Here is a 23,353-nt window from a genome sequence, read left to right on the forward strand (position 1 = left end):
ATCACGTTAATCACAATTTTCCAGCAATTGCTTTCAATGTTCGATAATGTTTCATTCGTTTATTCATATATTAGTGCGCTCTAAGCTTAAATGTTTTTTGTAGTGTTTTGTAGGCCAATTAGTTCAACATGGTTTATTCTCAATTGATAACAATTACAATTCATTCTTAGCAGTTTCAACAATGTTTTCCGAACTAAGTGAATTAGCTTCTTTAATTTGTCCGGAAAGCGAAACAAGGGTTTCTCTCAACAAAGCGTTGTCAGATCTCATTTGTAAAATGTAGATGAACTGGAATATAAGAAGTAGGAAAAAAATAAAAATGATTAAAGGCATGTTGAAGTTGACTCCGCCGATTGAGAACCCATCTTTCTTAGTGTTCAGAAGTTGTTGCTGTTGATGTAAGAAGCTCGATCTTCTCTCTTCTGGTTGATCGAGTTTTACATTTTCCGACAGTCGGCACTTGAATTTGAATTCAGCCTTGTTGATGGCATTTTTAAATTGTTCTGAGAAGTTGTCAATATCAGTTGACGAGGACTCCATAGTGAGAAGAAGGAATTTTTCTTTGTTCCACGAATGGCGGTATTCTGGAAGCTTCCTCTTATTAATTATATCTCTAAAACATATCCTGAAGAGCTCACCATATTGAAGATAGACTCTAATTATTTCAGTAGTCCCAGGCTGAACGATCCCCGAGCTTGGACGGACTCGGAATTTTTCGGGTGAAGTAGTCTTGAATTTGAACATTATAGGAGTTTCGGATGATTGATTTTTAACGAGGACGACATCCAGCAGATCGTTTTCTCCGTCCAGCTTCTCAAGACGTAGTTCATCTCTTGGTCTGTAACTTGGTTTTCTTTTAACCTGACTTTAATAGACAGCTCTTACGTTATTGACACAAAGTCATTGGATGACCAGTCGTCACTTGGTGCGTTAACTCGGTTATCGATAAGTGGTCTTAGCGCCGGTGGGATGTGTGATTTCCTATTTTTCGGTCCGCGACTTGATCGGCGAGACAATGACGGTGCTCGTTTAGTTACAGACTCTTCGTCGAACTTGACGTTCTAAAATGCTTTTGGAAGTAGTAAATTGTTAAGTGTAATGATAATTTATGTTAGTGAAATTTTATAACTGTTATTATGAATCAGCAGAGCTGTCGCGACCCCGGCGCTGTGGTACCTGGCTCCGTCACTCGATATCTAACCGAGTTCATATAAACGTGTAACTTACTCTTCTTTGAAATGACGAAAAGTCAAATTCAGTAACATTGTTGTTTGTAGTGTCGTCGATAGAATGCATTCGTTGCTGTAGTAGTTTTGGAGAAGGTTTTGGTGGTGGTGGTGGTGGAAGGCATTTGGCAAGCTCGTCCATAGTGAATTTGAAAGTATCCTTCAAAAAAAAGTCGATGAAAGTAAGAGTAGAAACGAAGAGAGTTGGTCAGAAAGGCGGCCTGGGAGCGGGTCGTTTGTTACAACACGCAAAGAGAGTTCATTCTCGTATCGCCAGTGAGGGGTTCAGCGAGTAGTGTTAAACACAAGTGGTCCCTTCATAGAGCCAACACAAGATGATGGAAAACGGGAGATTTCATGGAAACACCACTCTGGTGATGAATGTACACGGACTCGCAAAATGTAAAAAAGAGAGGAGCAAAATGTCTTACGGTGCCTCCTTGATGCTCCAACAGATGACTTTTTGATACGTAATGAGTGACACTGAGCTTGGTGACAAATGTTAGTAAGTCCTGTCTCTGATTAGCAGCTGAGGACTCGAGCCAGGATCCGATTACCTGAAACAATACCAGAGATATAACGGGAAGTGAAGTATAAAGCAACAAATGTGTGGATTTCGATACGGAATCCCTGCCATAGAGTTCAAATTTCAAAAAACATGAAGAGTGTTATGAAACATCACTCACTTTCCATGAAGCATTCAAAATAGCGGGGTTGTCGAAAATGAGGATTGATTCGATGGCATTTGGATAATAGTATTTAGACGAATGAATTATAAACTTCATCACATCAAAGCTCTGGAATTTTTATTAGAAATCCGGTTCATCAGACTATTTTCTACCATATTTTTTAGTCCGGTACCAGTCATGTCTATAAAGACTGTTAATGGCTGACAACCCTTGTATTCCATATAGTGACGTTCCATCCAAAATGTAAACAGCTTTTCAAACCCCTCTTCGCCATTTTTGTATTTGTTCATCATGATCCATACTGTAAAACGAGCATCTAACCGCTACGTCATAATAATGCTTACATATATGTCGATTTTGTAAATCGTTTCCATGAAGATACATTAGTTGATTGTCTAGCAATGGTTTCAACGAAAGAAGGCTGATTCCTAAATTACTATTCATTACGTCGAACGGTTTTCTCATTTACTCACTGTCTACCTCAAAGTTTCTTCTCCATTTCAAACATTCAAGAATAATTGCATAAGCAATATCTACATCGTAATTAACTGATCCTAAAAATCTGTCAAGCCACCAATCTTCGTGACGTATCCTTTGAATGTCATCTGCTGAGTGTTTTACTGTTGCTGCTGGGTCCTAAAAAATTAATTCACGGTGCCTCAACATGATTTCCCCTGATCTAACTTGCAATATTCTCGATCGTAATTCATGAACTGCTAACACATTAGTCGGATCTGTAAATGTAGAACTTCGTCTTCGAAATATTTTCGAGTTCGCAATGTCGGTGACCATCTGAAATTACGAAGAATTAGTTTCTGGATGGTATAACACCAAGCTTAATTCATGCGGTGTAAGAAAATAAGAATGCTTATAAATTTCACCTGACATTGGCTATTAGTTTTAACGGTGTGTATTGAAGCATTGATACGAAAGCTAGAGCACAGAGAATAGCTGGAGCCCTGCTCGAGAGAATGAAAAATGTAGGAGTCTGTCACAACTGACACAGAAAACAACAAAAAAAGAAAACGAGTACGGGAGGAGTTGTTATTAAGTGGAATGTTTCTTTCTAACTCCATACTGAAAGTTGTAGTTCACCAATTTCTAGTATCTGACCTAATGTAAAATCAGATGGGAAAACCAAATGGTTTGAACATCGACCATCAGAACTCCAAAAAATGACGTTTCTAAATGTACTACTCGCCTTTCTCAAGTGAGTAAGAACGAAAAATGAAAGTATTTCCGAGTACCTGTAAAATGAAGAAAAAGTAAGTAAATAGGAACGATATGGATGGCGCGGGCGGATAAATGAATGAGTGTGAGTTTTGTGTGAGTTCTCCTCTTTTCCGAGTCCGCGAGTGCTCATGCCACTTTCTGTTTTCTCTATCTCTGAAGCTCTCACAGCCTTCACTGAATGTATCGAGCATATTTTGTTCGGACGCTTGCTCTAATTAACTAGGAAAGGATCACGGGCCGATATGGAGTTACAGGTGGAGATATATATCACTAAAACAGATATTTTACGCTGATTTCAAATCTGTATTCTGTTTTTGCCGAACGATCTCGTGAAAAAAAGTTATTCGCGTTTTCTGGCATCTCAGTGCAAAAATGATCATTTCCAACTCTCACAGAATTAACGTTTTTCTAAAAAATTTTATCTTTTTTTAATAGAAAAAATATTTTTGTGTTGTACGTGTATTTCCAATCTAGTAAATTGTATGGTTTATGTCTGAACGTTAGAAAAATTTCAGACAAGTTTTTTTGAAAATGCGTCATTTTGAAAAATTCAAGTAACTGCACAAAATTGTTTCTGAAAATAAATTTTGAAATCAAATTAATTAGCTAAAAATTTATTTGCATTCGTACTCATTCGTACAGCTTTTAAAAATTTGAAAAAAATAATGTTTATCATATCATCATAGTAAGCTCTCACCGTATTTATCCCGAACTATCAATTGGTAATTTCTTTTTCCCGATCAGTCTCTCTTATTCTGTGTAAAATACGGTAACCTGGAAGCCCTAGCCGTAGAAAACAGCAAAGAAGACCAGTTTGGGCGACCGCCCGTGTCTCGTCTCCGCTCCTCAATTTCCCTGTTTCGTATGAGTAGTGTTTCCTCGCTGCGCCTGCTAGATACGCGTCTCCCGTTGCTGCCAATTTTTGATCATTATCGCACCCTCGGTTTTTCCTTTTGTGTCTTTCTTTTTTTGTTATCACCTACTATAAGTTTGTGGTTAAGGTTTCGATGTTTTGTTAAAGTTTACTAGCTTGAGAAGGAACATTCTCCAACTGTGATGATTCCTCGAGTATACTAAAAACGTACAAAAAAGGGAAAACAAATAATACGTACTGCCTATTTGGAGAATGTATTCAATCATTTTCTCTCACCAATTTTCCATATTTTCGAACGTTTTTCTTTCAACTATTTCATTACTCAACTCCTGCTTTCATTGCCTCTAATCAATATTTATGATCTCTTTATACGTTTTTCCTGATCCCTCGTTAATTTTGTTCAACTCATTTCAAAGTCTTTATTCCAGACGCGGTAAAAAACCTGTGGACAACGACAGAAAGCATGAATATCGATAATGAAGATGCTTTCTTCGATTGGCTCTCTGATGAGCTAACACCAATGTAAGTAGCTTTCGGTTACATCTATATTCAAAACACGTAAGATTTTCAGAACGGACGCTGATCCCAATGCCCTCGCTAAATATGTTCTTGCTTTAGTGAAGAAACCGGACAAAAGTCAAGATGAGTTGAAAGAATTCACGAAGGATCAGTTGAATGTGTTTTTAGGAGATCGTGAGTTTCGCTTCAACAGTGGACTTTATTTGGTAAAGTATTTTTTCCAGACACTGCCCCTTTTGTTGAAAAAGTGTTCGTAGCTCTGATCAGCAAAAGTTATTTACCTTCCGAGACTGTGCCCTCTGAGACTGCTCCTACTGCCGCTTCAGAAGAGAAATCAACTCGTAAGGATGACGTTCCTGTTGAAAAACCGTCGTCGAAGTCGGTTATAACTCGTCTCCCTTCACCAAGTGCTCCAGCAGGAACTCAAAAGCCTAGTGGATCAACTAGCTCGAGTAAAAGCGACAACAAACCGATTCGTAAGCGGATAAGTCCACCGCCGTCCGAGAGTAGTCGCGAGAAAGAGAAAGAAAAAGTTTCTCGAGACAAGGATCGCCGTCGTTCACGATCACCAAGAGATCGTCGTGGTCGTACAACCACCACAAGAAGTGGCAGAGCCTCTTCCAGTGATCGTGATCGTCATACCAGACGTCGTTCTCGCTCAAGAACCAGGTAATTATCTCAAGATTCTTAGGATATTAATTTTTGTGTATAACAACAACTCACGTTATATCTTACTAATTCAAAGTTTAACATTTACAGATCGTCAAGTGGTTCCAGGACTCCGCCATACAAATCAAGAAGTAGTCGTCGTCGTTGCAAGGACTTTGAAGAACGTGGTTATTGTATACGCGGAGATCAATGCCCTTACTACCATGGTCGTGATCCAGTTGTTGTCGATGAGAATGCTCTAAGCGCCATGGTTCCACTTCCTGCTCCTCCTAATTTCTCGTATGTCTTATGTTTACGTAGCAATTAACATATTATTATTTTATTGCTACTAAAATTTCAATCTTGTTCAGTTTCAGTCTTCCACCACCTGGATACAGTGCTATCAATCCACCTCCACCTGGGGTCGTCGTTACATCTGGAGAGTACAACCCCGAGACTCCTGCTCTGACTAATTACAGTATGCCACCACCACCCATCCCTGGAGCAATCCCTGGCGCATGGACACAGCAACCCCCATCAGTTCCTCAATATGTTCCACAGCCTGTGAGCACTTTCACACAGCCACCGCCAACTGCCTCTTCCGCTATCGCGGCGCAACAACCAGGAGCGTTCCGTGGAGGAATTCGTGGAAGAGGTACAATCAGAGGACGTGGTGGTTTTAGCCGTGGAGGATTCACCGGAGTTATTAACAGAGATAACTGTACCCTTCAAGTTGCCAAGATTCCGCCAGAGATGAATAACATTGCGAAGTTGAATGAGCATTTCGCTAGTTTTGGAGCTGTTGATAATATACAAGTCAGATATAACGGTGAAATAGATGCAGCTCTCGTTACCTATTCCTCGAAGTACGATGCCATAAAAGCATACAAGTCTCCTGCTCCTGTTTTGAACAACCGGTTCATTAAAGTTTTCTGGCATAATCCAGGAAATGAAGGAGCAGAAGGTTCGACAGACAAAACAGCTACTCCAGCATCTCCTCCAAAGCCAGCAGAAAAACCGAAAATTGCGACTGTGCAAGAATCAAAGTTTGTAAGCGTAGCAGCACAAAATCAACGGAAGCAGCTTCAAGACGCGAAAGAAAGGCTGACAAAAGAAAAAAGCTTGTTATCAACATTGGTGCAGGCTCAAAATCAACACAATATCGTTCTCGATAAATGGCTTGCAAAACAGAAAAGTTTATTAGTCAAGGCAAGAACTTCAACAGATGAGAATGAAAGAAAGAATTCAACTAAACTGGTCAAACATTTACACAAACAGATCAAGGCTTGCAAAGAAGAAATCGACGGAATTTTGTTAAAAATATCTGAGAAGTCAATGTTGGTTGATGAAGTTGTTGCACAAATTGAAGCATTGAAAAACCCATACAAGACTGAAGACGGTAACAGAAAGAGAAAAGCTGGAAGTGATGGTGAAGACTCGAGAAGCAAAATGAGCAGCATCGTGGTGGTAAAGGGAGTGAAGGTAATTTATACTACAGAAACAACTGTTTTTACATTATCTAAAATGTTTTCAGGAAGAACTAGTTGCTGATCTGATGGCTCAAATGGAAATGTTTGGAGAAGTGTTCGATCATAGTGTGAAAGCCGATGAGGATGGACTGATGACGGCTGTCTTCCCTTTCAAAAGAACTAGTGATGCCCTGAAGGTTTGATAGTAGCGTGACAGTGTATTTTATACATTTTTACAGGCCATGTCAGAGGGAAAACTACTCAATGGACAAGCATTGGATATGGAACTGAAGACTGAACGAATCGAGGAAATCCCATCAACAGATACGAATATGTCGGCAGATCAGCTGCTCGCAGCTATTCCGAGCGGTCTCGAGGTAATATTTTTTCGTTGAAACAGTAATACATTTTTCATTTTTCAGTCCGACGACGAAGACGATCTTCTCAATGACTAATACAGATGCATTTTAGCTTGATCTCGAATGTTTCCTTGGTGATCTTACTTGTTGATTTTTCGTAAAATTGGTTTCTGTCTGGTAAGTACATCAACCTCAAATTTACCTAATTTTCCTGTTATTGCCTTTTTCTCTACCATACGATATCCCCATAATTTATCTTTTCCTCTTTTCCTGTTTTGTCCATCTTATGTGCATCTGGCAAATAATCGTTTGCTGGCGTATTATTGTAATAGTTTGACTTGTCACGCTGTCTACATGACTTGAGTTATACAGTCGGCATCGTGACAAGTTTTATTTTGCCCTTTCTTTGTTTCATTTGCACGATTTTTGTCTGAATATCTATTATGAAAAGCCAGAGAAAAGATCAAAAAGAGAGCAATGACTCCATAAAATGAAAAATAAAGTAAAAAAAAAACAAAAGATTAACTGTGATCTCAAAAAACAGAAGACGGGCCATTGAAAATAAAGAATCGCAAAAAATACGAGTAAAAAGAGCCCCGGTGACGAGTATACTGAGTTGACTTTAAATACAGGTATCCTATCAACACGGAAACGGGTTTGTTTTCGTTTTTAAGACGTGTTTTACCAAAAATAAATGTTTTCTATTTATTTACTGTGTTCTTTTTTATTAATCCATTTGACGTTGAACTCGTCTTGTTTCTATATTTTATATCCATTTTCACATTTATCCGAGTGGGACTAGTGAGGAAAGTGATGTGAGTTCAGTTTTGTTAACTATTTATTCTGCAATACTCGAATTTTTATGCGAAAAAGCTACCCTTCAAGTTTGAGTACATTCAAGATTCATTCCATCCAAATTTCTCAATGAATGTAATTCCGTATGAAAGCAAAACTATCCGAGAAATGCGCGATTGCACTGATCGGTTACAACAATCTCAGCGGCCGGTTCTCTGCGTTTTGCTTGTTTCTTTTCGGCAACTTCAGAAAGTGCCACGTCGCTTGGAATGTTCCCACCAAAAATTCGATGCGCGCGCGACATTTCATTTCAGTATTCACTTTATTTTCTCTCCGCTTCGATCCTATATCAGTTTGGTTCCATTGTTATTCTCTGACTCATCACTTCTTTTTAAACTAATGCATCACGTTTGAAACTAGAGATTGTTCTAGAACGATTGTCACCTGTTACAGCCCTATTTATCTCCAATTCTTTTGACTTTAGTATTTGAAGTGGGTTCTTTAGACTCGAGTACTGAAGTTCGAACGTTCCTTATCAGAAAGTTTGTGCCTAAGTTCATTTTTATGTGTAACGCTAAAATCATTCTATCGTCAATCAATAGATTTAAACTTATAGACTTGAAATGCAAAAAGTGCAGATAACGTGGAATCTTCAGCAGTCAGTTCCAACAACCTTCACTTCGTTTTCTCACTATGTGTTCTTCCGTCCTGTACTAACGGACAGATGAAGGCAGTCTGCTGCCCTTTCTGTCCCTGTCGCTTCTTTTCCATTCTCCGTCTCTTCACTTTTTCTATTGATGCCTTTCCTCTAGTTCAACCGCTACGCACCACACGCGACGCGCACAGCGAACAAGACAAAAAGCGGGTGAGAGATTGAGAGGAAAAAGACATTCACTGGTCGCCAGAGACTGCTGCGTTGGTGACACGTCGGTCGGTGTAGCCACTGCTTTCATGCTAGATTCTCGCTTCTCGCTTCTGTTATAGATATCCATCTCATTGCCACGTTTTTTCGATTTCTTTCTCTTTTTCGTAGCATCGTCAACGCACTTTTCCCGGTATCTGAATTTATTCATTCGCTTGAGATCGTTTTCCTTATTTTCCGCGACTATATTGATTAAACTCTCGTACTTTGTTTTTTTCTTCGCTTCGGTAATCCAACTCTAAAAAATAATTTTCTAGAGAATTTCAATTCATCATAAATATATTTTTTAGCATGGGAAACGTGTTCGGCAGTTTGTTCAAAGGCCTTTTCGGCAAAAAGGAGATGCGTATTCTGATGGTGGGATTGGATGCAGCTGGTAAAACGACAATTCTGTACAAGCTCAAACTCGGAGAGATCGTTACCACAATCCCAACTATTGGTGAGTCATGTTCTTATAAATGTTGCGAAACATTATTTTTGAGCTGTTTCCCATTGAGCCATATTTTTTCCATTTCAGGATTCAACGTCGAAACTGTTGAATACAAGAACATCTCATTCACTGTCTGGGACGTCGGAGGTCAAGACAAGATCCGTCCGCTCTGGAGGCATTATTTCCAGAACACACAAGGTTAGTTTTCACTACAAAGTTAACAATCGAGCTTATCGTTATCATGAGTAGCAAAGAGTGCCCAATTTGTATGGAAAATCAAAGAGAATCATTTCAATTTCAGGACTCATCTTCGTCGTCGACTCGAACGATCGTGAACGTGTCGGAGAAGCTCGTGAGGAGTTGATGCGCATGCTCGCTGAAGATGAGCTTCGCGACGCTGTTCTTCTAGTTTTCGCAAACAAACAAGATCTTCCACAAGCCATGAATGCAGCTGAAGTCACCGATAAGCTCGGTCTTCATTCGCTTAGAAATCGGTCATGGTACATTCAAGTGAGTGGTTAACTTGGAATTAATCAAAACTTTTGATAAACACGATATAGTTCATTCAATTATTTTTCACTTATTTCAGGCTACGTGCGCAACATCTGGAGACGGTCTTTACGAAGGACTAGATTGGCTCAGTAACCAGCTCAAGAATCGATCTTAAATCATGAACTGTTTAGACGAATGAACTGCAATATTATTTTCGTTTTCGTCTTTTTTCCTCTCCCAATTCACTCTCTTTCTGTTCCCTTTGTTCTTCGTTACTTTCCTCTCTTTCTCTCCCATAGGCTTTTTAATTTGATCACCATCCTTTTCTTCTAATTTTCTCCCACATTTTCTCTCCCCCCATTCATTTGTCGTCGATTTCTTTTTCTTTTCCAAACCCACCATTTTTCTTATCCGATTACATTTGGAACCGCACCTGACGGGATAATATGTAACTTATTCATTGTCCTTCCTCTCACTATTTCTGTCTCGCTCCACCCTGCGTTTCCTCTCAATACTTCTTGAAACAGTGTTGTGCCACGAGATGAAGTGTGGACATGTGAAGGTAGCGGTAATATTTTTGCCCGTGCACAAGTTTGTCTTCTCTTGTTGAAATGTTTTTCATATGTGATTTTTTGCTTCTTCGCACACACCCAAACAAATCTCCCTATCTTTCATCCGTTCCCATCCCAAGCTTCTTTTTTTTTTTCGAAAATTCGGTGTTCTTCCATTTCGTATCGAACACTGTTTTTGCTTCCTTCTCCTTTTTCGTATTTATGATACCATATTCATATTTTTGTGGAGTAAATTATTGTGTTATTCGCCATCTACACTCGAACTTCTTTCATATCGAATATCGAAATGAGACGACTAATTATGTTGTGTCAGAGAATCGAGGCATGTAATATCCGATGGAACGGAAGAAGATTACGTGGTCGTGATGTTGAATTACGCCATCCGATATTCTGCTCGCAGTTGGAATCCATTCATCCAACAGAAGCAGCACCACAGCACCGTTTATATGATTATAAGGACGGATTAACCTCCCCGTTGAGTGAACGCATTCATCATACGTTCGCAGTTGTCACATTGTAAACACCTAGATACCAGATTTTTGAATCGATAAGTTCTTGACTGATGTTTCCATAGATCGGGCGACTGATATTGATCTTGTTCTGATGTGGAAAAAATTAATAATCGATTGCTCATAGATCGAATAGACGTTTCATTTTTGCGAAAAAGCAAAAACTCTATTGGGTACGGTATCTCAATTTTTCCCATCTGACAACTCAACTCTCCACCCAATTTTTCAACAGTTGCATTCACCATTTTTCAAGTTTCCCATCGAAGTTTGCCTGTCATGTCGATAAATTATTTTCGTGTCTTCACGTCAGACAGTATCTGCTCAACAGATCTTCTTACGGAGGCCCACCTCTCCCCCTTCAATCATCAGGTTTTATATATTCGAAACAAAACTTTCCTCTCTTTTTCCGATTCATTCAGCAGATTGTCTCCTTTAGTAAGCGTCAAGGTTTAGTCCGTCGTCGTTCGAATTTGAAAGAAAATGTGGTGGAGAGAACGCACCCAATTTCCTCTCCATCTGCCTTTTCAAGTATAGTGAGCAGCTATTCGCAACCATCTGCCTCCTTCAGTGAAGGTGCTGGGTCACATTAATAATAAGGTTGCTTTTCCGATTTGAAATATTCATGTATTCTAGAGTGCAGAATTCAGTAACAACAACTGTTTTTTGATTTCTTTGAATGGTTTCTTCTCTATTTTAAACTCATCAGATGATGGGCTTCATTACTTTTTCAAATCTTTCGCTTCAGTTTCTCACGTTCTTCCTTATTCTATCTTCTTTTTCTTCTCATTCATCTATGGTTATTTCTGGTCATTTCAGTTGATGACAATATTTGAGTTGGGATATCTGAGCGGATTATTGCGCAATTCGCACTGCGCAATGCAATCCGATCTCCTTCTCACTCATTCCACCTTCTTTCTTTTTTTGCTTGTTTCTCATGCAAACAAGTTCCTAAAAGTCATTCAATTCTCTAGTTACCAGAAATATATTTGATGTTTTTCATTCCATTTATTCATTGCTATTAGACGGGAAGTGAAGTGGTATTCTTGAGTATAAATGACATACCAATTCAGTTGAAGAGGACGAGAAAGAGATGGGAAATTTGAATATTTTCGAAATTTAGAATCTCTTTGAGATTTCTTCCAGATTCCTCAATAATCTAAGATTGCTACCTAAATATCGGAAATGTATAAAATTATTTATAACTGAATGCAGTGGGAGAATAAGCAATTAACGTAATTAATAATTATATGTTTTTAGCCGAGAGAACCAACAAATTAAATACAGCTAAGAATATTCTATTTATAATAAGAGGTGAGGATGTTGATGCTCACTCTATCTATCTAATTAAAATTTATTTTAAGATAAATATGTACACTACTCACTTGCTTCACAAATAACTAATTCTTCTTCCTTTCTCATTATGCACCCGGAGAGATCGCGGTCTCTGGGTTAATTCGATACAATTCAAATTGTGCGCCCCGAATTCAATTTATTTTCGAATTCACCCATTCATTCCTGTGCTGTCCCTCTCTGTTTCTTCTTCCTTCTGCTGTTAGGCTATGACTGTGGTGAATGAATGGTGCAGAGAGTCCACATTGCGTCACTCTCTGCGTATCACTCCTCGACGTACTATTTTCTGCACCGTTTTTCTTACGGGGCACCCTTCGTTCGCCATCTATTCACCCTGTGTGAGGCCCGTTTTGTTCTGTTTGCCTGTCTGTCGTACAATTTTTCCTTCCCACCAGCACAAGCATCCCCACTATCCCGTCATCTTCCCGGAGGCTTGGCTCCAATTATCGCCTCGCCCAATTAACCATTTTCTATGTGATTCCACTTTTTGTAACTGTGTCATCAGCAAACACTTTTGAATTATTTGATTGGGAAAGTCATCCGTCGTCCCATTTCGAGTGTCCTTCCTTTCCGTTTCAAAGCTGTTCCCTACTGCTTTTTCTCCATGCAAACATATGGAGACAGATGTTTTTTCTGCTTGAAGGCGTTGGTCACAGGTGCGATTGTTTGCACTTCTTTCTGATTCTGTTGCATCTTTTCTGATAAATCCTCCATGAAATAGATGTTCATTTCAAACTGAAACAATACATGAAACATACAATTCAGAAGAAAATGTTGTTGGTTAACCATTTTCTAATATCTGATATACTTCTTTTTAAACTCAATTCATTTGTCAACCAGATTCGTATATTTAATTTTCTCGGGCTATCTGACACGCGTGATGATTTAATAATGTGGTCAGTTGATTGATTACTACTGGATGCTGTATTCGTGAGTCCATCAGAGTCAGTGCACACAACAAAAACTGAGAGCAGGTGCACATGATTCGAATGACATTTTCTCTTTACTTTGGTTTGATTTCTTCAAAAAAAAAAGGAAAATCACAAGTTGCGGACTTCTTTCCACTTTGTTGAAATATTTACACATGAACCAATCTCAAGAAATCATGGCTTACAAAAAGCATTTTAGTTTGATTTATTGTCTACTACAAGTTCGGTTCCTTTGTTATTTTCTTCTTTTTTTTACGTAGTTTGGTATAAAACGCAGCTTGTACCTTTTCCCCCATCTTCTTCTTTTTCTTCTTTCTCTTTTTCTTCTTTTCATTTTCGAATTTTCCAAAAAAGCGGCGTTCGCGCCTTAAACTTTCTAGGCCACGCTTCGTGTACTCCTCTCGGACAACTATCAATTTTCTAATTGCCGCCTTATCAGTTCGAATTTCGTCGGTTTAAATGTGTTGATACGAAACATGCACGCTCATGTTTTTATATCATGTGAAGAACGATCAAGAGATGAACTATTCATGAATAAAATCCAGCTTTTTGAAGTTCAGCATACATAACAGCGAATTGTTCTGTTTTTGTCTCGTTTGCCCTGTTCCTATTGGTATTTGAACTTCATTCAAGTGTCCGTTCGGCCTGGCACCCCCCAGTGAATGGCCGCATGAACTGATTTATCGGCCCACTTGGGACAATTTGCATTCATTATCCCCGTTTGGTTATCCATCTTTTTCTTTTTATTCAGAGAAATTCAAAACTTGGACATATATATTTCGCTTTCAGGTCTATCAAGAAGATCTGAGTCCGTCATCGATGGATGAGGAGTGCACAGATGCAGGTGAGAAATTTGTACTTCCATGAAGTGTGAAAAAGTACTCAAAGAAAGCAAATATTGTGAAGAGGGTAGTGGTGAGAACATCGCCCACTTGACACTATGTTTATTATTAGTTATGTTAGTTGTAATACTACTGGGGCCAAAATAAGTGTTTGAAAGGTTAAAAACTTAAACAATTCATAATGCATCCGTTTATTAATTTACCCGGTTTTAAAGATACATATGGATCGCAACCATGCACACCTCAATCATTCAATCCGATGATGCCATCAACTTCACGTGTTGCAACTCCCGTTACACCGTCTAGAATGTCGAATCGGCAAGTTCCAGGTTTGTGGAATTTATATTATTGTTCTCGAAAACTCTTTTTTCGGACGTTTACGGCGCCTTTGTAAACTTAGGTCATCTAGCGTCTTTTTTATCGACTATTTCTTATCACTTTTGCATTCTCTTTTCCATTTCGTGCCTCATGCGTTCTTCATTCACTTCCTGAAAACCTCCATTCATTTGACAGAAATTGTGTAAATAATAATGTTACATTTCAGTTTCTCCGTTCCGAGCCCAGCCGCAAAACATGGAACCATCGATTTCGCGTGTGCACGAACTCCGTGAAGGTGCTGCTGGAAAACGATCGTATACGAATGAATGGATGCAGAACAGTTACATCCCACCAACATCACAGCAGCAGTTCTCACGAGCACCGAGTATGGTTAGTTTCAGTTTTCAGACTATCCCAATCATGTTAACAAAGTTTTTCTTAAGATTGGGTCGACTATTTCAAACATGTCAAATATGTCACAATTGTCACAAATGACGAAATTCTCTGCGCTTTCTGTTAACACAGAGTATGGACAATTCAATAATTGGATCAATGAATCTCAACCGGTTCTATCCAAGGTATCACATTCATCAATGGAAAACCAGGATCCGATGCAACGACGGAAACGTATGAGCATTCCCGAAATAATTCAAAGTTTGGCATCAACCGAAGTCAGTGTACAGGCATCTGCAATTCGAGAATTAGAGCCACTTGCGAAAAAGTGGCTATTAGAACAGACATATGGCCAGGCTGATCTGAAGCTAATAATCCGTGCTCTTTTCCAAGTGTTATATCCTCGAGAGGTGGAGAATGAAAACGTATGTTTTTTATTGCTGTGAAAAATAGTTTCCTCATTTATTAATCATAATAATTCGTTCTTATAGGTGATACGTAAAACCTTCGAGATTCTGCATCATTCGGTGATGCTAACATCAAGACATGCTCGAAACACGGACAAGATATTCTTATCGCTTAACGCAGAATTAATGAATTCGAAGAGTAGCATCTATGAAATTGTGATCAAAAGGGCAGAGCGGCTTGATACTGTCTACGAATCCAGTGCAATGGTTTTGTTAACTCACTTGTGTTGTAAGCCGTATCTCATGAGGCATGTGTTCTCCGAAAAAGTTGAATCTCCTGCTCATCAACGCCTTCATCAAACTGTCATGGAGTTCGCAGTTAAAAACCTGAACAATTCGGAAACTAAGCCGAAAAATAAGGGATTTTCGGTTTCAATCATCAAGAACTTGTCACGAACAAATGGAAGAATTAGATACATGGCGAAGCAGATGGATGTGATAAATATTTTTCTTTCAATTATAAGAAACGAATATAGTGATGAAGATCTACTTTGGCCCACTATGCAAGCATTGACTACATTCTGTTCTGATAGTGAAAACGGCAGTAGATTTGTAGTTCTTGGTGGTGCACAAGTTCTTTGTGGATTATTATCACATGGATCTACACGTCTTCTACACGAGCTTCTGGGGTGTATGCGAAAATTGGCTGATCTTCCAGCAATTCAAAATCAGGATATGGAAGAATCGATTCACAGTGTCATTCGATTAGTTGGGTGTGATGATGTTACGATTGTTGAGCGTGCAACAGGTGTTCTCCGGAATATTGGATTGCATAACAAAATGAATAAAGCAATCATGGTGCAAAACGGTGTGACAAGTCACGCCTTAGCTGTTCTCAGAACTTCGGATCGTTTCAGATACCAACAAAGTGAGCTTTATTTTTCAAAAATCATTTAACATTCATATTATTCATTATTTATAGGTGCAAACGTCGATTTTACAAGACAACAAATTCTATCAATTTATGAGAATTGTCTCTCCATCCTCAACAATGTAACATTGATGTCTCAAAATGACATAATTGAGTCTGCTGTTCACGCTTGTCAAATGGTTCGTTACATATAAAATGATTGAGTCCATTATATATTTTTTTAGATCAGTGAGAATCCAGATTCTGCTCACGTTCTTCTTCATTACTTCAACGTTGGAAATAGAAAATGCAGAAAGCTGGCGGTTACTGTTATGAAGCGAGTCATTGAGGCAGTTCCTTCATTTGCAGAACCGTTTGTTGATTTACTCGGAACAACGAATGAACCGCTTGCTATATTGTTACTACAACGAGCATATGAAAGTTTGCAAGAATGGAAACAGACGGTTAGTCAATTTTTCGTAAATATTTGTTCGGAAATTAGGAGTTTTTAAAAATTCAGATCGCGGAGCTGATGAGAATGGACCAAGACACACCACAACGGAGAGAAGTTGATGAGAAACGAAAGGATCATGAGGACATTGTTAAGCGTTCTGTTGGATTGTTGACCAATCTTTGCAGACACGGAAACCCGCGATTTTTCGATAGCTTAAGACATGTTTTGGCGTGAGTTTACTATCTTATGATGTCCACCATTTTTTTAATTTCAGAAATCAAAGAAATACTGCACTGAATCCATTCTTATGGATTACAAAAGATATGAGTGACAGTATACTTCCGGAGTGGCTCGAGTTCATATTGTCCATCTGCTGTACTGAATGGTCGCAACAAAATTGTTTGTTGTATTGGTTCCTAAAACAAGCCAATATAACACAAGACGATTTACAAACGCTGCGAAACACCAGAGGAAATGAAAGAGTGAATGAAAAAGCCAATGAAAAAATTCGTGAGTTTTTCAGTCACACTTACTCTTCAATATTTTCAATTTTCAGGTACATACATAGATAGAATCATTGATCTTGGCTGTAGACAGCAACAACTTCAGAATCAACAGCAAATGCTCATGGCTCAACAGCAACAACAACAAATGTGACAATCATAGAAACAGCGGGTACAATCTGAACTTCCGGTTATCAATTCACGAATGATCTAAATCGTCCCAAGCGTGCATGCCTTACTTCCCATTATTCTCGTTCTAGAAGTGTCAATCCAGCTTATACTCATTTTACTTTGTTTCAGTTAAATCTCATAATCTCATAATCGAATTCTTTGCTCATTTCTATCAGTATTAGGAACATATCAAACAAATGCTTGCTGTCCAACTTTTTATGCTTCTTTACCTTTCTCAGTTTTCCACACTCATCTCAAAAATCTCAAATGCTAAATATTACAAGTTGAAGATGTTTTGTCAATTTGATAACGGGCAGTATTTTTTGAATTCGTGTAAATGAAACAGTTTTTAGTTATGATGTCGTCACTTTAAGAGTATTGAATCATCGACCAGCCACCACCAATCGAAGAAAAAGTATTGTGAAAGTAATGGAAGAAGCAATGTAGAGAATGTATAGTGTTATTCTTCCAGCTTCCGCCTTTTCACCACATTCTTTGATGAAAAGAACGAAGTAGAGAATAACGAGGATGATCTGAAGGAAGTCGAATTTGGGACTTCAGATTTGTTCAAAGACTTACCCAAAAAAGCAACTGTATAAGATAATGAACAAAAACCGCAAAAATGTCAGGGAGGCAGATTATAAAAAGAGATAAAACAATGAGAACAGTCTGAAAGTGAACAGGATATTTATCAGAGAAACAGAATTATACTGAATTCACCTCAAAAATGAAATAGAACTTGATGGATAATGATATAATGACGAGAATAGTATGTATAACTGCAAGCATGATAAACCAGAACTTTATAGGCATACAGATACATGAACTATCAGGATCAGCCGCTATATTTCCACCAGAACGGGCTCTGTTACTAGAAACGGGGGTGAATCTGAAGCTGATAAGCCATGCTTGCTAAGGTTTTTTGTAGAACTCACTTCCCCGAGGCACGAAAATCTCTTTCTATCATTTTAAAAAGAGAACTTTAAAAATTAAAGTTATACTCACAAATACTATTATGAATCGTGTTAAGTTTTTCCAGTACCACGTTTCACACCTTAAATACACTTTAAAACAAACAAACACATCAAAGGCACATCGTCGGTTTTATTCAGCAGGTTTCGCAGCGATTACAGTAAAACCGAATATATTGGCGGCAGAAATCTCATTTTGGAACTCAAAACATGTTCACTCTTCAGATAATGTTTTTAACCGAATCTTTTTTGTCCTATTCCCATAATTTTTGCCGAAAATGCTTATTATGTTTGATCTTCGCGCGGAAATTCTTCCATTTCTCTGCCAGCTGTTGTTCTCATCAATTTGAGCCTTAGTTCTAGTTTGGTTTTGCGGATATTGCTCTCTATTTCCAGTATTTCGGCATCCAAGCAACATGCTTGTTGTTTTCGAATTTTATCAATTTCATTGTCAATATATACGAATTTCAGGCGATGAGCCAGCAACCAGGAAGTGACCGTCGAGTGAACTTCGCACAAGAGGAGCCCATGTAAAATCAAAACAGCTTCATTATCATTTCTCAAAAAATTAATTTTCAGGACTCTGGGCGAAAAAATAAGTCATAGAATGGATCAGTTCAAAGAGATGGTCTCAAGCGGTTGTTGTTCGTGTGCAAGCAGGGTATTCAAACTCTATATTTTCTAAAATTTTTAATTCTTATGTTTCAGTGTCCATCGGTTGCCATCGTTCTCATTCTGGCTCTTGTGATTTTGGGTATTCTGGCAGCCATTCCTCTCACTTTAATGCTCACTTCTTCTGCTCAGAGAATGTCGACAGACAGTACAGATCTTTCTCCTTACTCTATTCGACATCCGAAGTTTTGGCCGAAAACTGACAAAATTCACTTCAACGACCTTGACGGCATTCCAATGTCGTCTTTATTCCCTCCAAATGTTTCTACATGCTCTGGATTCGGATTCGCCTGTACTGGTGCCGTTCACATGATCATTCCTTCTTCCAAGAGATGTGATGGAATCAAAGATTGCCAAGATGGTTCTGATGAAGAGAATTGCAAGGAATGCCAATCAGTATTTTCGTGCCGTTCTCACGTCGAAGAAGATTCGAAGAAGAAGCGCAAGACCAAAGTCCTCCCAACATTGATTTGTTTAACTGCTGAAAAACTCTGCAACGATGTTCAGGACTGTCCAGATGGCTCGGATGAATCAGTTTGCAAGTCTACATGTTCCAAAGATCAATTCAAATGCACCGGAAACAACGCTTGTCTCCCAACTTCTGCCAAGTGTGACGGTGTCAACGATTGTACAGATGGGAGTGACGAGAAGAATTGTAATGAATGCCAGAAGGGAGCTCACGTATGTTTTTGAAACTAATTTTCCAGTATAACATCTAATTTTTCAGAAATGTGGAAAGCAATGCATCAAAGCCAGTCATGTTTGTGATGGCGTTGCGCAGTGTGCCGACCGTTCGGACGAAAAAGAATGTGACTGCAAGTCTTGCTCAGGATCAGACAAAGCTCTATGTGAAGATGGAACTTGCATCAAGCGCACTCAAGTGTGTGACGGAAAGAAAGATTGCACCGACGGTATGGACGAAGAGAACTGCCCAGGATCCTGTAGTATCGAAGCTTTCTCAACTAAAACTAAACAACTGACATGTTCCGATGAGAAGCGGTATACCGAATCAGAGGCATGTTCGGGAGTCGTGGAAGCATGTGAACAAAGCTGTCCAAAATGCCATCCAAAGCTCACATTCACTTGCCCTGCCGTCGGAGGATCTCAGAAAAGATGCATCAGAAGAAGTAAAGTTTGCGATGGAATTAACGATTGTGACGATGGTGCCGACGAGAAAAACTGCACACCAATAAAAGAATGTGGTATTGAAAACGCCAGTCAGTTCACCTGTGATCGCAAGTGCCTTGATGCCAGCCGTCGTTGTGATGGTGTCTGGGATTGCGAAGACAAGTCTGACGAGCAAAATTGCCAACAGTGTTCTTCTGGATCGATCCGATGTGCTGCCGATAAGAAGTGTCTTCCAGCTTATACTCGCTGCAATGGAGTCGCTGAATGCTCAGATGGTAGTGATGAGCAGAAATGTTCCTGCGAAGGTAATTATTCGTTAATAAACTGACAATAAATACCGTAATTTCAGAATGCCTCGGTGCTCATTCCAATACATACATGTGCAATGAATCGAACAGATGCTTAAAGCGCGACGAAGTGTGCTCTCCGTACTCAATGTGCCCCAACGCAACCTACACGGACAAGGCGTACTGTGCTGCTTTGGTACTGAAGAACTCAGGCAGATTTCCTTACTAGAAAACATGAGTGTCCTCCCTCAACTAATTGTAAATTACACTAACGATCTCATCTTCCTGTTAATGTTCCCCTACCTCCCAATACTAATTATCTTGCCATATACTTACTATTGCATTTCAAATATTGCATGCTGATAAAATTACTAGTTTTCTGTAGAACTGCACAATCAGCCATCAAAGGCATTTATTGTAACAAAGAACATCAATCAATGAAAAAAGGGAGAAACCTATCAAAAATAAAATCCAAAATCGTATCCATCACAACCGTATCCGCCATAATATCCATCATAGAACGGATCAAAAACTACCGTATCATAATAATATGGATAAGGACTCATGATGACTGGAGGTGGTCCAACAATCACTGGAGGAGGTGGTCCATAATACGGAGGTCTATATCCAGGTGGCGGTGGTGGACGATGACGTGGCGGTGGCGGTGGAGGTGGACGTCCAGATGGAGGAGGCGGACGACGAGGTGGGATCGGTGGCGGCGCGGGACGAGATGATGACTGAAAAATATGAAAAGTGTTATGAGAAGTTAGTAACTTTGATACCGGTTTGGAGCTTTCTCTTGTTTTTTTCTTTGACTCTGAATTGGATTTTTGCTGATTTTGAACTGGTTCAGGAGCCGCCGATGCGGATGGACCAGAAGCAGTCGTAGGTGGAGCAGGAGAGGGATATGGTGTCTCGTCCTCATCTCGATTCTCTTTTAGTTTCGTCTCAGCTTCATTCTCAACTGGTTGTTCCACTGATTTCTCTTTTTCAACTTGTTTATTTTCTTTCTCCTTCTTTATCATATTTCCTTCTCTCTCTTGATTTTTTTCATTTTGAATTCTCGGATCAATCGACTCTGCGGAACGTTTCGATGGTTTGTTTTTCATAGTTTGCTCATAAGAAGGTGGCGGTCCTTTTGGGTAATGTCGAGGCTTAAAATAGTATAATTGACATCGAAAATAATAATTTCTCGAATAATTTACCACTGGTTCTCTGCGAGTTGCCGATGAAGTTGACTGATTTCTCGCTTTTTTCGATTGACAGCATCCCATTTTCAAGATATTTAAGTACTTAAAATGATCAAACTAAACGGAAATGAATGGGAAATATTCTGATTTTCGGAAAGTTTGTGAATCTATTTATTTGTTTATTTCATTGATACGCGTGCTCTACATGAAGGAATTGGAATTTTACAATAAAAAAACGAAATAGCTTGAACGCGTTAGTTTTTTGAGAGATTAACTCTTTTTGTTTTCTTTCCAACTCTTTTTGTAACTGTTTTCTCATTGAACTTTATCATCAGAACTCATGAATGCTACAGTAGTCTCTGTTCATTTTTATTTTTATGAGCAATGAAGTTCAATAAATGATTATGCAGCCACAGCCATGATTTGTTCGTCTCCACGATTCTGATAATAGTAATAAAGCATTCGGAACATGAGAATAACTACAGCAATTGCAAGAATTATCTCAATGCATCCAAAAATGATTGCAGCTGTTAATTCACTTTGAGTTCTTTGAGTCCAATGATCTTCACCCTTCAACTGTGCTGCCTGAATGGTGACAACAATTTCAAAAATGATGAATGCAACCTGAAAAATAGATTGGAAGCTAGAAAAGGTTATGATGGATTATACCCAGACACAAAAGTTGACTGCAAAATTGATGATATTCGAAAAGTATTCAGGAAGAAAAATGATGAGACCCATGAAAAGAGTGGATAGAGTCTGAAATTCAGTTAATCTCATCTAGTTTAATACTTTCTAAATCTCACAAGCCAGACGAATGAGGAAAAATATTTCGAAAGGATCCAATTGAGAATTGCGACAACTACAAGAACAGTGGCGATTCCGAGCATAACAAATTTAGTTGCACAACACGGAAAAAGCATTTCATCTGGTTCAGCAGCCCATTCAAATCCGGCTGTTTTACGAGGTGACTCCTGTTCTGTTTCATCTTCTGCAGTCGATTCGTTTCGGTTTTTCATCTGAAATTCACACCGGATTTACAATTTGAGATTCGGTTATTTTCGGGGAAATGATTTCCACCACTTCAGATTTCTAACTGTAGAACGAGTAGGAAATAAACTTACTTTGGATGTCAAATTAACGGAAACGTAGCTGGTGTTGTCCATAGCTTTCTGATAAAAACACAATGGCTAGCCCGATTATAATCTTCTCTTTTTTTGTTTTCATATTCCTTTTTGTTCCAAAAAGTTCACGTTCGGTAATAACTTTCTTCATAAAATATTTTTTCACTCCCTATTAGTTTTCCTTTTCTCTTATCAGTTAGTACCGTCTTCTCTATCATTTTAGATTACTCTCTTCAGATTATTCTCGCATTTTTCCCTCATTTCCAGTCAAAGAATGTCTCATTCCATTTCTCCGAATCCTTTTGATAACTGTCCCGGATATTATCTTCCTGATTTCTATCCATATAAATCATGCACTAATATTTCAAACTTTTGTGAGCATGCAAAAGATATTTATAGCATTGAAATGCTTCTCCGATGGGCGATTTTTGTGATTCCGTGTTGTTTGAGCTTCTTCGCTTTCTTTCTGAATATTTATATATTCTATGTATTGATTCCTAATCTCAGGAGAATGAATAACAGGTTCGTTTTCATTATTGTTGCAGTGAAACTTTCAAACCAAGACTGAATTTCATAGTTCTGCATTTCCAGAGCAAAAAAGAAGTACGTCTTCGTTTTAAGTCGTGCAATATCTTCAACCATGTCTATCATCTCAATATTTTTACTTCCTACAATGATTTTCTTAACTCATTTCAACTTTTGGGTCATTGCACTGTTCATTATATTTGAAATGCTGAGTTTTTTGTCATTACTCGGTAAGTCAGGTTCGAAAGAAAACCAACTGGATGCACAGACGCACAGACAGACTCATACTGAAAATGTTGTTTTCTTTCAGGAGGGATAGCTGGAACAACTCTAACAATATACCTGGCAGTCGTGCATCCTGTATACTACCAACGGGAAATGTCTCTTCGAAAATGTGTCATTTTAGTGTTTTCATTTTGGATTTCAGCGGTTACTGTAGCGG

The 23,353-nt window shown here is 38.7% G+C and overlaps 6 protein-coding genes across 6 annotated transcripts; 3 read left to right on the forward strand and 3 right to left on the reverse strand.

Moving 5' to 3' along the window:
* Positions 1–153: 153 nt before the first annotated feature.
* GCK72_010605 (uncharacterized protein) lies at positions 154–5,294 on the reverse strand (the record flags this gene model as incomplete). The annotated part of the gene is made up of 12 exons (XM_053727947.1): positions 154–584; positions 639–838; positions 886–1,061; positions 1,228–1,386; positions 1,658–1,783; positions 1,913–2,023; positions 2,068–2,216; positions 2,260–2,343; positions 2,389–2,551; positions 2,600–2,707; positions 5,012–5,218; positions 5,265–5,294. The coding sequence occupies 12 exons, from the start codon at positions 5,292–5,294 to the stop codon at positions 154–156; spliced, it is 1,944 nt and encodes a 647-aa protein (XP_053587524.1).
* GCK72_010606 (uncharacterized protein) lies at positions 4,486–7,113 on the forward strand (the record flags this gene model as incomplete). Its single annotated transcript, XM_053727948.1, has 8 exons — positions 4,486–4,544; positions 4,594–4,715; positions 4,766–5,210; positions 5,301–5,489; positions 5,567–6,671; positions 6,724–6,855; positions 6,898–7,035; positions 7,081–7,113. 8 exons carry the CDS (start codon positions 4,486–4,488, stop codon positions 7,111–7,113), a joined length of 2,223 nt encoding a protein of 740 aa, XP_053587525.1.
* A 1,912-nt stretch (positions 7,114–9,025) lies between these two features.
* GCK72_010607 (uncharacterized protein) lies at positions 9,026–9,831 on the forward strand (the record flags this gene model as incomplete). The annotated part of the gene is made up of 4 exons (XM_003111021.2): positions 9,026–9,173; positions 9,252–9,362; positions 9,466–9,674; positions 9,754–9,831. The coding sequence occupies 4 exons, from the start codon at positions 9,026–9,028 to the stop codon at positions 9,829–9,831; spliced, it is 546 nt and encodes a 181-aa protein (XP_003111069.1).
* Positions 9,832–14,039: 4,208 nt separating this feature from the next.
* GCK72_010608 (uncharacterized protein) lies at positions 14,040–20,301 on the forward strand (the record flags this gene model as incomplete). Its single annotated transcript, XM_003110722.2, has 15 exons — positions 14,040–14,187; positions 14,403–14,566; positions 14,620–14,994; positions 15,061–15,904; positions 15,959–16,086; positions 16,132–16,350; positions 16,407–16,570; positions 16,615–16,850; positions 16,897–16,993; positions 17,487–17,607; positions 18,457–18,515; positions 18,565–18,646; positions 18,694–19,338; positions 19,385–20,090; positions 20,135–20,301. The coding sequence occupies 15 exons, from the start codon at positions 14,040–14,042 to the stop codon at positions 20,299–20,301; spliced, it is 4,155 nt and encodes a 1,384-aa protein (XP_003110770.2).
* A 229-nt stretch (positions 20,302–20,530) lies between these two features.
* On the reverse strand, positions 20,531–21,346 carry GCK72_010609 (uncharacterized protein; the record flags this gene model as incomplete). The annotated part of the gene is made up of 3 exons (XM_053727949.1): positions 20,531–20,809; positions 20,855–21,226; positions 21,278–21,346. 3 exons carry the CDS (start codon positions 21,344–21,346, stop codon positions 20,531–20,533), a joined length of 720 nt encoding a protein of 239 aa, XP_053587526.1.
* A 318-nt stretch (positions 21,347–21,664) lies between these two features.
* On the reverse strand, positions 21,665–22,428 carry GCK72_010610 (uncharacterized protein; the record flags this gene model as incomplete). The annotated part of the gene is made up of 4 exons (XM_003110960.2): positions 21,665–21,886; positions 21,932–22,021; positions 22,069–22,281; positions 22,387–22,428. 4 exons carry the CDS (start codon positions 22,426–22,428, stop codon positions 21,665–21,667), a joined length of 567 nt encoding a protein of 188 aa, XP_003111008.2.
* Between the last annotated feature and the right edge of the window lie 925 nt (positions 22,429–23,353).

Source organism: Caenorhabditis remanei, chromosome III (genome assembly GCF_010183535.1).
Source record: "Caenorhabditis remanei strain PX506 chromosome III, whole genome shotgun sequence".
NCBI classification, from domain to species: Eukaryota; Metazoa; Nematoda; class Chromadorea; order Rhabditida; family Rhabditidae; genus Caenorhabditis; species Caenorhabditis remanei.